The sequence below is a fragment of the Coregonus lavaretus genome (assembly GCF_964263955.1).
Source record: "Coregonus lavaretus genome assembly, chromosome: 16".
NCBI classification, from domain to species: domain Eukaryota; kingdom Metazoa; phylum Chordata; class Actinopteri; order Salmoniformes; family Salmonidae; genus Coregonus; species Coregonus lavaretus.
Window position 1 is genome coordinate 16,804,476 of NC_140003.1, and position 14,418 is coordinate 16,818,893.

Genomic DNA, 14,418 nt, shown 5'->3' on the forward strand with positions numbered 1-14,418 from the left:
ACTCATTCATAAAGAATGATGTGATATCAGCCGTTGCCAGATAGAACCGTGACCGATAAGGTTGATATAAGTAGGGAAATGTAACTTATTTCAAAGCACATAACTATAGCTACCCTCCAGTCAGCATTGCCATGCATGTACTCGGCTGTACATACAATTGAATTTCTTCACTGCTGTAGCTAATACAAAGTTGAATTTCCAATATGGTGTAGAGGTTGTTGTTGTACAGTGAACTGTTGTCATGTCTCCGCAGTGCCTGTAGTGGTGCTGTGAGGAGTCTGCTGTGGACTCAACTAAAATCCTCAGCAGCTCCCAACTGCTAATATTTGCTGTGGATAATCTACATTTACATGCATCAGTATTTTCAATGATATTGTATTCGAATAGGAGCATTATTAGTATCCTAAAATATAGAATATCGATGCACAAATAGGCAAGCTGATTCTTCTGGCACTTCTACAGTCTTTCCGGAGCGAATACCCTACATAGCCTATACCAATTGAAGGTAAGCGAAGCCTCTTCACAGCCTCGACTTCGATTTTTGGAGAGTCCGGTTATGGCGCAGGACTAGAAGGACGACTTTGCTACTCGAGGCCCAATTACTAGGTCTGATAGGCCTTATTGTTTCATGTTTAAAACGTTTGATTTGTTATCTGTATCACACAACATATGATAATGATAGCTGGTTAAGGAGCTATGATATAATATACAGACATTCACAACGTTTCATTAATCACCTAAATGTATTTTTCTAAACAGAAAATGATCAGATGACTTGCGGGCAATGTTTTGTTTTGAAGGCCTTTTTGAACGGGCCTCTGTGCCTCCCCTTGCCGTATGTTTGATTCTCGTGAAATCCTAGTCTGAAGATCTTTTTATATTTCAAACCATTTCCAAATATATTTCAGTTTATTGAAAATTTCGCATAATATTTCATTGACATTTTCTCGTGTATGTTGATGTTTCCGTTTCCTGGCTACAGCTACTTTTGTGTTTTTAGCGTAGCTAGCTAATGTTAACTAATGTGCTAACGTTAGCTAGCTACCTACAGTACTAGGCTACAGAAACAATCGTATAAGGTAACTAGCTAGCTAGTTGTTATGTATGATGTTAATGTATGTCGTTAACATACATTTGTACTTGTCCAATGGCTATACTTTTCGGAGGTGTGCAAATTGGCCAGAATGTAGTTAGTTATCTAGCTACTAACGTTAGCAAGCTAGCTACCCAAGAAATGTAGCTAGCTATATAGCTAGCTAACGTTAGCTAGCTAGCTCGGTTTGCTAACGTTACCTGACTAGGTTGCTAGCTAACGTAAGACAGGTAGCAAGTAGGTAAATAGGCTAGCTAGCTATTTGTTTTTGATAACTTGCTAGTAATTGTTGGGCTGTTTCGCAGATAATTAGACACGTAGTTTGCTTAACGTTATTTAATTCAATTTGTTCAAGAAGTGTGCATGTATTAAGTTAGCTAGCCAACGTTAGCTAGTTATTCCTCCAGTTTTAATCACAACGTTAGGTAATAGCTATATTTTAACGAGAGCCTAATTTAATTCAGGGTTATCTAACGTTAACTAGCTAGTGGAATAAATGGTGACGTTCTAATTTTGTCTAATTCTCTCGCGAAAATGACATTGTGACAATACAGGACAGCGTTTCCACATCCTGTATTTATTTGCATATAACGGGCAACTTCAGTCTGACTGCATCCTCGTGCGCATGAATGCACTGTAGCCACAGGTACGGGGAAGCATTACAGTGCTTTCTACAACTGCATGTCCTAAGCCAAAAATGTCCCTTACAGCATTGGTTCAAAAACAAATTAAACAAACATGAAGTCATATGCCACATATCATCCTATTATTTCGGTCGTGTGCAGCTTTTTTTTGTTTTTTACACTAGTAGTCTTATTTGGCGTACCTCGAACAAATTCATGATTAGATTCCTGAATTGTGCATGGTGATGTTGTTGCTAGCAAGTCAGGGGAGCTGTACATGTTTATTTCTGTACCCCCAGTCTGTTTGTGTTTGTCTTGTTTGCATATTCAGGGCATTCTCTGATTTACTGTGCATGATGTTAGACTTATGGTTTTCCCTGGCTTATTCCTCTCCCATCAGCTGATGTTCTCAAGGACAAGAGTCACGTGATGTATGAGGGCAAACACATCCACTTCTCGGAGGTGGACAATAAGCCATTGTGCTCATACAGCCCAAAGCTCTGCAAGCAGCGCAGACTCAATGGCTATGCCTTCTGTATCCGTCATGTCCTGGAGGATAAGACTGCCCCCTTCAAGCAATGTGAATATGTGGCCAAGTACAACAGCCAACAGTGCACCAACCCCATCCCCAAGTCTGAGGACCGCAGGTGGGTGTGACAATACAATAGAAAGCTGTCCTCTGCACTGAGGACGGTAGGTCTTTGTCATTGACCTATCTGTCATAGTTGTAAACAGCATGTTAAAGATGTGTGTTTGTTCCACAGATACTGTAACAGCCACCTCCAAGTTCTTGGGTTTATCCCCAAGAAGGAGCGGAAGAAGAAGCACGATGCATTGGAGGAGATGCGCTCACGACCTCACCTGGAGTCAGTGGCTCTTAACATAACTGTGCCCTCGCTGGCCCTGAAGGCCTCCAATGGCCTGGACGAGCTGCCACCCTCTCCACCCTGTACCCGTCTCCTACCCCTTCCAGACGAGGAGATCCTGGACCCTTTTGCCTTTTATGAGGACGACACAAACGGGGAAGAGGGCCCTGCTCGGAAGGGCTCCACCGTCAGGAAGAAACTACACAGTCGGCTGGTGCTCAGCCAGAAACTCCAGCTCCACCATCACGACACTGACTTCCTCCAACCACCTCCAGAGCACTTTAGCCCCTCTCCTCTTCCCCGTGTGCACCCCTCCTCGCCCCTCCACCCGCACCTCCCCTGTAAACAGCAGACAGGACTACTCCAGCCCCCCCAGCACTCTACCATGCCCTCGTTTGTCCTCCCAGGACAGCAGCAGGGTTTATTATGCAAGCCAGCTCCAACTCAGACTCTCGCCTTTCTGCCTGTCGGGCTGCCCCCCAACACGGCTCCCAGTCAGGTACAGTCCTCCGGTCCCCCACTCAGCAGGAAAGCTCTGTTCACTGCCACGCCCTTGCCATCCAGTAGCTGGGACAGCGCTCAGCGGCTTGTGGTGGCCATGCGCCCAGCTGCCTTCTCACCTCCCCCTGCCTGCCTGGCCAGGTTACAGCATCTCGTGCAGCTCTGTTCCCAAAGACATCAGGAGCACGGAGACCTTTTCCCTCATCTAGGTACCTCTTCTTCCTATCCATGTTAAATAGAGTTTACACAGGCAGTCCAATTCTGATATTTTTTTTCACTAATTGGTCTTTTGATCTGATGTGATTGGTCAGTAGACCAATTAGTGGGGGAAAAAATCAGAAAGACATTTTAGTAATTTAGAAGACGCTCTTATCCAGAGCAACTTACAGTTGGTGCATTCATCTTAAGCAAGCTAGGTGGAACAACCACATATCTCAGTCATAGTAAGTACATTTGTTCTCCAAGTAGTTATCAGCATAGTCAGTGCTAGTAGGAAAAGACAAGTGTAAGTGTTAGTTCACAAAAGGCATTCATAACTTTTTTTAATTAGGCTTATTAGTTGTGGAACATGGGGTCGTGTAAGATAAATATAGATGATCTGACAATATGCTGCTGAGACCAGCTGGACTAACAGGCTATCTTCTTTCAGGGTTGGACTGGTCTGAAGACAGTGCAGAGGATGACGACGTGGAGGCAGAGAGAGTTCCACCATATCACAACGCCTGGAGACTACAGGAAGGACACACACAGGACGTGTAAGTTGCTTTCTAACATGCTCATAGTTAGGCTCTCATTGTAGTCGGACATGGATAGGCTATGACTGTTGTTTATTTTTCCATCACAGCTCTGATGAAGATGCTGGTAGCTCTCGGAGAACACGTCTGGCTCGGCTGTGCTCGTACCTCCAGGATAAATACAAGCACTTGTGCAGGCAGGAGAGGGCAACCATGCGCCAGAAGAGATACCGCTATGCCTTCCGCAAAGCCCTGCTGCACGCCGCCAGTAAAGACCCAAACTGTGCTGGCCAGTTGATCCAGGAGCTGCGCAAGGTCTCCCAAAACTCCTCAAGGTACCCACACTCAACACTCCCATTAATGCAATGAGCCTGACTAACCTGGTTAGTCTCCTTCAATACCATCTGTCAATGGTTAATGTCCAAAAATTAATGACGTCAGTAATAATTAGTGCCCAGGCCCTAGATACTCGAGTCTTTCCTGGTCAGGTGGTCACGTGATCAGGAGAAACACCTGTCCCCAGTAATGATCGTTTTGTTCTGAAAAGCTAAGGGAGTTCTGAGGGAGTGTTGATATGCTAGTTGTGTTGTGAATAGCTGAGGAAGGGTTGATGTGGTTGTGTCCTGAGCGTGGGTCTGTCTGTCTCTCCTCAGTGCGCTGGGGCAGCAGGAGACAGAGACGAGAATCTGTTCTGGAAGCACCAAGGGCCGGGCCTGCAGTAGCCAAGCTCTACCCTTCACCCGACACTGCTTCCAGCGTATCCTTTTCACCAACCTTACATCAGTTACATGGCACACTGGACTCTTAGGGCTAAACTGTCATTTATTGGGGAATATGGCTTTTAACTTGTCCTATTACAACTTAGCAAACAGACTCAAATTATGGGTCCTGTTTTTGACACGACTGTTGTGTGTGCTGTCTTTTCCATTGGCGTGTTTCCTTCACGGTTTCTCTGCAGACGTTCTGTTGAATCGCTCCCAGCAGCTCTTCTCCAGTTGCACAGCCAAATTTGCAGATGGACAACAATGCGCCATCCCTGTGTTTGACATCACACATCAGACCCCACTCTGTGAGGAGCATGCCAAAAAGATGGTGAGTTCCCCTTCAGTCAGTACATTGGAGTGTTGCCATTGTAATACCTATGGCACAGTATCTGCTCTGTATTACTATACTTGTGGACATGTGTTTTTCCTATAGGACAATTTCCTGCGTGGGGACGGTAACCGAAGAGTGCAGCACCAGCAGCAGCGGAAGCCGCGTAAGAAGACCAAACCGCCGGCGCTCACCAAGAAACACAAAAAGAAGAGGAGGAGAGGGCCATGGCGGCCCCAGAAGCCCATCCCGCCGGCTCTGCCCCAGGGGAACTTGGGAATGCCATCCTCCTCCAGCCTGACCATGCCCACCCAGGCCAGTATCAGGTCTGTCCCACTCACTTAATCTCTCGCTCACCCTCTCTCTCTTAGCTCTAGTATTAACTAGGAATTTAACGATACGCATCGGTCCCCGATTAGAATGTTTAAGATAATGTACGACTGCATCGGTCTGCGGACGCCAAACCGATCTATGGATCGGTCAGAAAATGTATTCAAACGTTACGAATCTCTGATTAATCTATTTTTTGTTGCTCATATTACTTTCTTTCTACGTAGTCTTTTGTGACAACTGACACGTCCTCTCCTTCAGTGTCGAACTAAGCATGTAACTGTGTTGACAGTCATTGATATACAAGTCATTTTGCAATAATAGTTAGCCTAATTTCAGCTGTTTGAAGCTGATGTACGAAACCGAAAGTAAAAGATGCAAAAACTGAACTTAAGAACAGGAAGCATAGAAATAGCGCACATAAGGCAGATCTACCTACTACTTCTTAGACTTGCTTTCAATGAGAATGACAGATCTATAACTCACATTTCTATGTGAATTTGGTTGTTGCCCAAAAAGTTACATATTGCAGCTTTAATCAATCACTGATAGTGGGGTGGTAGATGCCTAGTCTCCCTTATGGGTCAGATCAGGTGCCTACATAGTACAGACATACATCATTTACACACACACATAGTACATACACCAGGGATACGGCCTGCGGATCAATTTCCAAAGAAAAAAATTGTGATTTTTTTTGTTGCTCCATCGGGGTCTCAACTTACTGTTGAGAGTTAAAATGGTACAATACACAAGGTGCAATTTCAAAATGTGGTAGTGCATCACCCCTAGCGTCGATTGACACACCCTTGCGCCAATCTTATTAAAAATCCCCATAAAAATCTACGGTAGAGATATCGTCCGCCTATGTCGGCCTTCCGTATCAGAGCTACAGCGCTGTTTATCAGACCAGGAGACATCCTGAAAATTGGTCTTCTCCCGAAAACGTCTGTAGCATTCGAACGGTTTGGCCTACAAACGAATATGACTGTATGGAAAGATGAGGCTCTCACGAACACGATGGTGTTCTCCGTTTTGTTCTACGACCCCCACAATCCCCACGGGACTCGTATGAAGGTAACATACCGGTTTACTTTTTAAAAATGTTTATGTCGTTTTGTGTCCCCCCCAAAAAAGGGGTTAACTATATGTTAAAAATATATATATAATAATTCCTGAGCTTTCTTAGATCTCCTAGATATAGGACAGACACTTCAAAGCCTTATTTATTATTTGACTGTTTTGCCATGTGTTATTCAATGTGTTTTTATGGGCTATAGCAGTGAAGGCCAAATTCAATATTTTATTATAACTTATTTTGATACCTACAGGGGTCCTAAAATTCATAATCAAATAGCTAATGGTATGATCATCTTAAAACAATTCCATATGTTAGCTTAGTAGAACCCCCCCCCCCCCCCCAGGTTTAGACTTTTAAGGGCTAAACTTGTAGAATTAATGGTCGAATTACCGACCGGGGCCCCCCATTTGATTTTGTTAGTAGCTCTCACTCAGATATCATATAAAAAAAACTGCTAACATTTCTCTCCGTCCCATGGCAAAATGAGTAGAATGGCAGGAAATTAGTTTTGAAATTGCAAAATCTTCTCTCTGCCCCATGGCAAAATGTGTAGATTTTCCGCAAACTTGCTTTAAAACTGCTTTAAAAAAATCTGCGCCCCACGGCAAAATGTGTAGAGTTGCAGTAAATTCTCTTAAGATGGGGCCAACAAAATTTCGCTTTGGGGCGAACAAAATTTCGTTTAGGGCCTGTCATGCCAAATAATGTCCCCCTCTGCGTCACAATGGGATTCGATAAACTATTAGCGGTTGATAACCTAATGATTAGAATTTTGGAGATCATTACAGCCTAAGTGACGTTATTTTTATAATCGCTATGCAAACAAGGCTGATTTCCGCGACAATTTTGCTGTTTAAACAAGTTTTGCTTAGCTAATAAAATGAAACCATTACTTCCAACTACTTTGCTTGACACAAAGTTACTTACCTTACAGATCACGAAGTCAATTAATTTCCACTCGATTCAATCTGTTGATTTGGCTTGTCTGGCTGTCATGTTTTTATTTTAACCTGCCCTTCCCCTGTCTGTACTGAAATAATATAATTTGAAATAATATAATTTCAGTAGTCCTCTAGTACGATTATTTTTTGTTCTATCTCGCATAGCTAATTAGTACGCCCTTGTGGTTGAATATATATGTATCTATTGTAGGTCCTAGGATACAACAATGAATCATGTAGAACAAATAAATGGTTTTACAAGCTAAATCCTTCCAGTTATCTAATAGAAGTTAACTGCTTAACGTTACCCTGAATTGTGAATTTCTCTGAATGTTGCGCCTCTTGTCGAGATCAGTGGTGCCTTCATAGTACTTCGCCTGGTTGGAAAGATAAACGAAAATCTCCTCGAGGAATGCCATTGAAGTGCAAGCTACATAGAAACAGAAAGCTACAATAACAGTACAGTACAGTAGCTAGCTAACGTTAGCTAAATAAAACTGTCTGGCTAGCTAGCTAGCCAGCTACTGTAGCTGGCTAGCTGACTAGGCAGGCTGAGGTATATAAGTAACGTTACAGTAGCTAGCAACGTCAATCTAAAAACAGCTTCAATTATGTATTCCTATTTAGCAATATTTTCTTATATAAAGACAAATATATGGTAAAGAAAGTGTGTTCTCTTTCCAGTCTTTTCGGTCCACTGAAGCAGCAGGTAGTAAGCAGGTTGTCACCGTCAAAAACTCGGTCCTTGGAGAGCAATTCTGAGGTAATAATTTTGCGCGGACTGAGGGAGCGCTTAAGAGGTGAAATAGAACTAGAACTGCCTCCTTCCTTCGCTACGAGGGAAAATAGAGCCAAGCAACCAGCATAACAACGGACGCTTTGGTTCATTACATAATCCGGTCATAATGTTGGAAGTTCTAGCAACAACCCTAGCAACAGAAGCTAGAACTCATCGAATCCCATTGTGAAACGGGACGACGACGACACACCATTTGGCATGACAGGCCCCGAAAAGGCCAGGGCCAGCTCTGACTACATGTGTGTGTATGGATGTGCGTATGCAGACCAGTGAGCCACTGCGGCCCCCCATGATGAGTTCAGATTTTTTGTGGTTGCCCATCCCTGACATACACCATAGACATACATCATTAACACACACATAGCATATGTTTTACTATCCTTGTGGGGACCTAACATTTATTTCCATTCAAAATACAATTTTTCCTAAATCTTAGCCTAATTTTAACCCTAAACCTAACCCCTGAGCTTAAAATAGCCTTTGTCCTCATGAGGATGTGGGAAATGTCCACATGGGAATACTTTTCCTTGTTTTGCTATCCTTGTGGGGACTTTTGGGGATTTCCGGTACCCACGAGGATACTAATACAAGCACGCACGGATCTGAGCTTCATCAGCAGGAGATTTTAATTTATAATGGATAATGAATGTTTTTATGCAACCAATGTTAGTGCATCGAACCGAATCGCATCGATTTGTTCTCTAATCAAACAGAATCGCACTGAATGGTTTCAAACTAAGACGGATCGTTCCTGTATCAATCGGAGCCCATCTATCTAGATACGTATCGAATCGTCTTGAAAGGGAAAGATGTACATCCCTAGTATCAATATATTGTCACAAACAACTGCACGGTGTACACTGAGGAGAATTGTATTTTATGAAGCTGTCTTGGTGTTAGGAGTCCTTCGACACCCGAACTGAGCACCGATGAGCTTCCTGATGACATCACCAATGACATGGCAGACATTCCAAATGACCTCGAGCTTAACCAGGAAGACTTCTCGGACGTGTTACCCAGGCTCCCCGACGACCTGCAGGACTTTGACTTGTTTGAAGGTACAGTATGCTTATTGTCATGGATTTCACTGCTCTAGGTCCTATTCATAAATGTTAGTTTATACTTTTAGATTTGACCTTCTAAAGAAGCTCAGTTAGAGCAAGACTTTCCCAGTGGGGGTATTTTTAGCATGTGTGTGATGTCAGCCTTTTTCAATATTTTATTTTTTACCGAAATTGTTGTATTTGAACAGGTTTGTCTGCTGATAAACTGAAGTCTCAACTATTTACTCACATTTCTTCTTGACCTCTTGAGAAAGGGAGGTGGTTGGTAGATTCCTAGGGTGTGGGTAAGAAAGTTGTGTACATCCTCAGGTAAGAATGGGGAGCTGCTACCCACCACGGAGGAGGCTGAGGAGCTGGTGCGAGCACTGCAGGCTGGGCTGATGGGCTCCTACCCAGACTCCCTGGTGTGCCTGACCTCCATGGCGGAGCTGGCGCAGGCAGACGGAGTGGACCATCGGGTCATGGCAGCAGTGTTTCCTGGGCCAGGGGTCCAGCCAGGTGGGATTGGGGACCTGCTCAACGGCCGCATCCCTCCAGAGAACTTCTCCAGCCTGGAGCTGGAGGACAACCTGCTTCACTCTGCTGGGGGCCACTTCTCCCCCGCGGCGTCACCTCAGCAGCCCCCTGCCCAGGGCCAGGCCCCCCCCTCGGGGCCTAGCCTCACCACCTCCACCGTCGCACAGAGCCCCCTGTCAGAGCGAACGTTCCCCCGGACACACCCGCCCCACATCCTGGCGAAGCCCGAGGCGCACACCTCGTCTCCACAGGGCAGCCATTACAGCAGCGAGCATGTGCCATCCCCCTACAGTGACCACATGTCCTCCCCCCATGCCACCTCCTTCCAGACAGAGACTCCTCTCCTTCTGGAGGTCCCTCTGAGTGGGGTACCAGGCCCCCCGCAGTCCTCCTGGAACAACCTCCACCTGCCCCTCACTGACCCCACACAGTTTGGCAACCTCATATCAACCTCTCTTTCCACTCCCCCCTCCTCCACCTCCCACTCTGTGACCCTGCAGCCCATGGCTGCCCTCTCAGCGATCCCCCAGAGCGGCCTGACGGGCTTGACTGCTCCCCCCGACCCCTCACTACGCGACCTCCTGACCTCCACTCAGTCCAAGCAGCAGCTCCCTCAGTTCAGCGCTGCCTTCGGCCACCAGCTGGTCTCCCACAGTGGCATCCCCAAGGATGTGCAGCCCAGTCACAGTTCCACAGCTCCCCCCACTGGCTTCTCCATAGCTAATGCCACCGCTGCTTGTGCCAACAGTGCAACACCTCCCTTTCCACACAGTAACTGAGAGCAAGCAGGTCAAACCATGGACTCTAGACACTCATTCACCCACAGTCGATACATTTTCCATCTACTTCAAATCTGCAATTTGGTAACGGTGCACTATTCTATCTGAATTTGCACAACCTCAGATATTCCTTAATTGTAAAACTTTGGTGATGTTATAGCCATTTGGCCATCTGAAAGGGTATGCAAGAGTCCGGTGGTTTGACGTGAATGCCGCTCCAGGGTTTCACCAGCAGAGGGAGATGTTAGGCAGAGTTTGTGGGGAGGGAGGTAGCTCAATAGAAACATGGACTGTGTGGAGGAACATTGGAGGAAGTACCTTAGGAGCGATTATTCCTATCATAGTGACCGCAACAGTGCTAGAGAATTCTGTGACAAAGCCTCAATCAGTGGTCTGTTTTTTTGTATTGCCAGTTTAGTCCTGTCTAACAGCCATCAACTATAACCTGCCTTGCTATGATCATTACATCGGTTCATTGTTCCTCATTCCGTTCACCTTTTGAAAGAGATTCTAGGGTAGATCCTTGTAGCTATCTATGTGTGTGACCCATTATGAAGCAACAGAGGAAATTGCTCTGTCAAATCCTATCATGAAGTAGACTCCTGTCCTCCACCACTTAACAGACACAGAATTTGGCTAAACCACTTTTAAACAGCTTTTTTTATATTGTATATATTTGGTATTTTATTGGTTTACTCAGAAATGTAAAAGGTCTTTTGACCTCACCGTTGGTTGTGGGACTCCTTACGGGTGGCCTATTAGACACTTGAAGGTAAATCTTATTACGTTTAAGCAATAAACACATTGACATACTCAGTCACAGTTGTGTAATGTATTGTATTAGTCTTCACTTTATGTATCTTCACTATGTAATCCATACCAATGTGGACCAGAAATATTTTGGGGCCTGTATAACTCTGTCATAAACCGTGTTTTCTAAATCAAGGCTAAACTGTTTGATTAGAGATATAGACTGTCTGTCTGTAACAGAACACTGAACAGGAGCCAGTTTGCCAAAAGCATCTTAAGGCTAAGTTCATCGTTAGGATCCTATAGTTCTAACGATGAACTTAGCCTTAAGATGCTTTTGGGAAACCGGGCCCAGGTCAGGAAGCTTCTCTTGGGTCATACTTAGTAGTTTCACATAGCGAAGGAAAAAAGGGTCAATGTTATTGCAAGGGTAATGGCCAAATCCAGGGGCTTAAGTGTCCACAACTCTCTATGGTGCTCTCTGGTCTTGCTAAATAATGGCCTTTAAAAGGGACATGTATGTATGTGGTCCCTCCTAAGAGAGAAACTCTCTACTTCAGGAACCCAGTGGGAGGGAAATGGTTATCTTCGATATCAGAACTCACCCAGTAAAGGACCAGAAAGTTGTCTTTCACTAGTCTAGCAGTGTATATGGATGTGAAATTATGGCCCCCTTGTTTTACCCTCTGTTAGCTGTCTGTGGTAGTGACACATGTAAACTGGTGCAATGAGCATTTGAGGTATAGCACTGTCTGTTGTACTACAAAATTATTATCAGGTGAATTAAGGTCATTGAAGCATGGGTCTCTCTATGTTAACTGTTTGGTTAGGGAATGAGGATGGAATCTACCTGACAACTCTGCCCTATCTGCTTTAAAATAACTATTATTACAGCAGTAAACCATGAGTTTCGGTATATATATATATATTTTTTACTGAAAGATACTCAGTGTTAAGTATTAGATATATTTGTAGGGTAGAGATCTCTACAGTGGGTTTTATTGGTGAGTTAACGAGTGGCAATGGATTGAAAATGAAGTAAAAGAAAAAAGAAAAAAAATCTTGTCATTTGCAAAGTGCTTGATGGAAACTGTTTTGTGGAACACCCTTCTCTCATTTTAATGGCTATCAAAACTCTTGTAACTTCTCTTAAAAGTGGAATGATCAATGTTTGTGTACACTTTGTCATTTAGTTAACCAAACTGACAAAATGTCTATAATTATGTAAGACACTAATTTTGATAGCTATTAAATTCTGGCAAGCAGTTGCTGCTGAAAGACTGGGATTGCATGGAGAGACAACCTTACAGCTGAGTGCAAAGCCACAACATTTCTCCCTCATTTACTACTGGATCGCTCTAGGTAGCAGTAAATCCAACCATAGTATTGCATACCATTAACCTTTTTTTCTTTGCAAGTACTAGGGATATACATAACAGCACACGTAATCAGTTTGGATTTGGAGCACATCACTGACCTGTGCTAAACAGGACTGAGGGAGGCCAGAGATTGCCTTTTGTCAGGATACAGATTACTAACAGCTGTCGTTAACTGCACACACATTGCTAAGCAGGCCCCAATTCCAACGGTGAAGGCCTAGTTCTTTCTCCCAGTTCCAAAGAGACCGAAATGTTATAGGACACATTACAAGAGCAGACTCTTCAAGTTTGTTTATTTTGCTTGACCACAGCATTGTTGTTCCTAGATGTACAGCCCCTAGGAATTAGGTGGGCTGGAATGTGGTCTTGAATTTGCGCAAGCAAGATGATACTGCTGTATTCACAAAGCATGAGATGAGACATTGCACAGCTGGACTCCCCACCAACGATATAGAACAAACTCCACAGGGCTCTGTAGGCACTTGTAACTGCTTGAAATCTGAGAGATGGCTGACAAATTCCTATACTCATTGAATGTACTGTATTACTGTTTTTAAACATGGGATGAGCTAATAATAATCTAGTCACCTTTTGTTATTGGTCCTTGTTTAATTTGTCTAAGGTATTTTTTTGTATACAAAGGTTTACATTTTTATGTATATTTTTCTTGTGTACAAATTATGTAATATGTGTATAAACACTGTAATATCTGTATATAGTGTGATAAAATTTGATCTTTTGTTTTTGGATGTATAAATAAAACTTGCTGTGAGATATTCGCTGACATGGGTTGTGCAGTGTTTTTATTTCTAGATGGACAATTCTAACAATGCAATAATAGCATGTCTCTGCAAGTCACGCCTTCTTTAATGACTAATCTAACTTCAGGGCCTTTTTTCCCCTTGCATTGTCAAGGGCTGCGTTTACACACACACGTGTGTGAAGGCAGCCCAAGGAAGCGAACATCTGATGTAACCACATGAGAACAGAACTGAATGCACTATACTGCCCAAACAACCAGCATCCTAATGTAGTCATTGTCAAGTTGTCCATATAGGTGTACATATTTGGAAAGGCACACACCTGTCTATATAAGGTCCCACAGTTGACAGTGCATGTCAGAGCAAAAACCAAGCCATGAGGTCGAAGGAATTGTCCATAGAGCTCAGAGACAGGATTGTGAAAGTCACAGATCTGGGGAAGGGTATCAAAACATTTCTGCAGCATTGAAGGTCCCCAAGAACAAAGTGGCCTCCATCATTCTTAAATGGAAGATGTTTACAACCACCAAGACTCTTCCTAGAGCTGGCCGCCCGGCCAAACTGAGCAATCGGGGGAGAAGGGCCTTGGTCAGGGTGGTGACCAAGAACCTGATAGTCACTCTGACAGAGCTCCAGAGTTCCTCTGTGGAGATGGGAGAACCTTCCAGAAGGACAACCATCTCTGCAGCACTCCACCAATCAGGCCTTTATGGTAGAGTGGCCAGACGGAAGCCACTCCTTAGTAAAAGGCACATGACAGCCCGCTTGGAGTTTGCCAAAAGGCACCTAAAGGACTCTCAGACCATAAGAAACAAGATTCTCTGGTCTGATGAAACCAAGATTGAACTCTTTGGCCTGAATGCCAAGCGTCAAGTCTGGAGGAAACCTGGCACCATCCCTACGGTGAAGCATGGTGGTGGCAGCATCATGCTGTGGCAATGTTTTCAGCGGCAGGGACTGGGAGACTAGTCAGGATCAAGGCAAAGATGAACGGCGCTAAGTATAGCGAGATCCTTGATGAAAACCTGCTCTAGAGTGCTCAGGACCTCAGACTGGGGCGAAGGTTCACCTTCAAACAGGACAACGACCCTAAGCACACAGCCAAGACA

At 44.2% G+C, this 14,418-nt stretch overlaps 1 protein-coding gene across 2 annotated transcripts; it reads left to right on the plus strand.

Annotated features, from left to right (window-relative positions):
* Positions 1-282: 282 nt before the first annotated feature.
* Positions 283-13,332, plus strand: ino80da (INO80 complex subunit Da). 2 transcript variants are annotated; one of them, XM_084179359.1, is made up of 10 exons: positions 283-505; positions 2,117-2,363; positions 2,481-3,292; positions 3,733-3,838; positions 3,928-4,152; positions 4,471-4,574; positions 4,776-4,909; positions 5,015-5,235; positions 8,961-9,118; positions 9,434-13,332. In XM_084179359.1, exons 2-10 carry the CDS (start codon positions 2,146-2,148, stop codon positions 10,417-10,419), a joined length of 2,964 nt encoding a protein of 987 aa, XP_084035485.1. In that variant the 5' UTR covers positions 283-505; positions 2,117-2,145; the 3' UTR covers positions 10,420-13,332. The 2 variants fall into 2 exon arrangements, with proteins under 2 accessions (XP_084035485.1, XP_084035486.1); XM_084179360.1 differs by lacking the exon at positions 283-505 and adding an exon at positions 567-606.
* The last annotated feature ends 1,086 nt before the right edge of the window (positions 13,333-14,418 follow it).

Coding starts and splice junctions, on each gene's coding strand:
- ino80da (XM_084179359.1), top strand. CDS start 2,146: ATGTATGAGGGCAAACACATCCACTTCTCGGAGGTGGACAATAAGCCA. Junction 3,293..3,732: donor AGACCTTTTCCCTCATCTAG/GTACCTCTTCTT, acceptor ATCTTCTTTCAG/GGTTGGACTGGTCTGAAGAC. Junction 5,236..8,960: donor CCCACCCAGGCCAGTATCAG/GTCTGTCCCACT, acceptor TCTTGGTGTTAG/GAGTCCTTCGACACCCGAAC.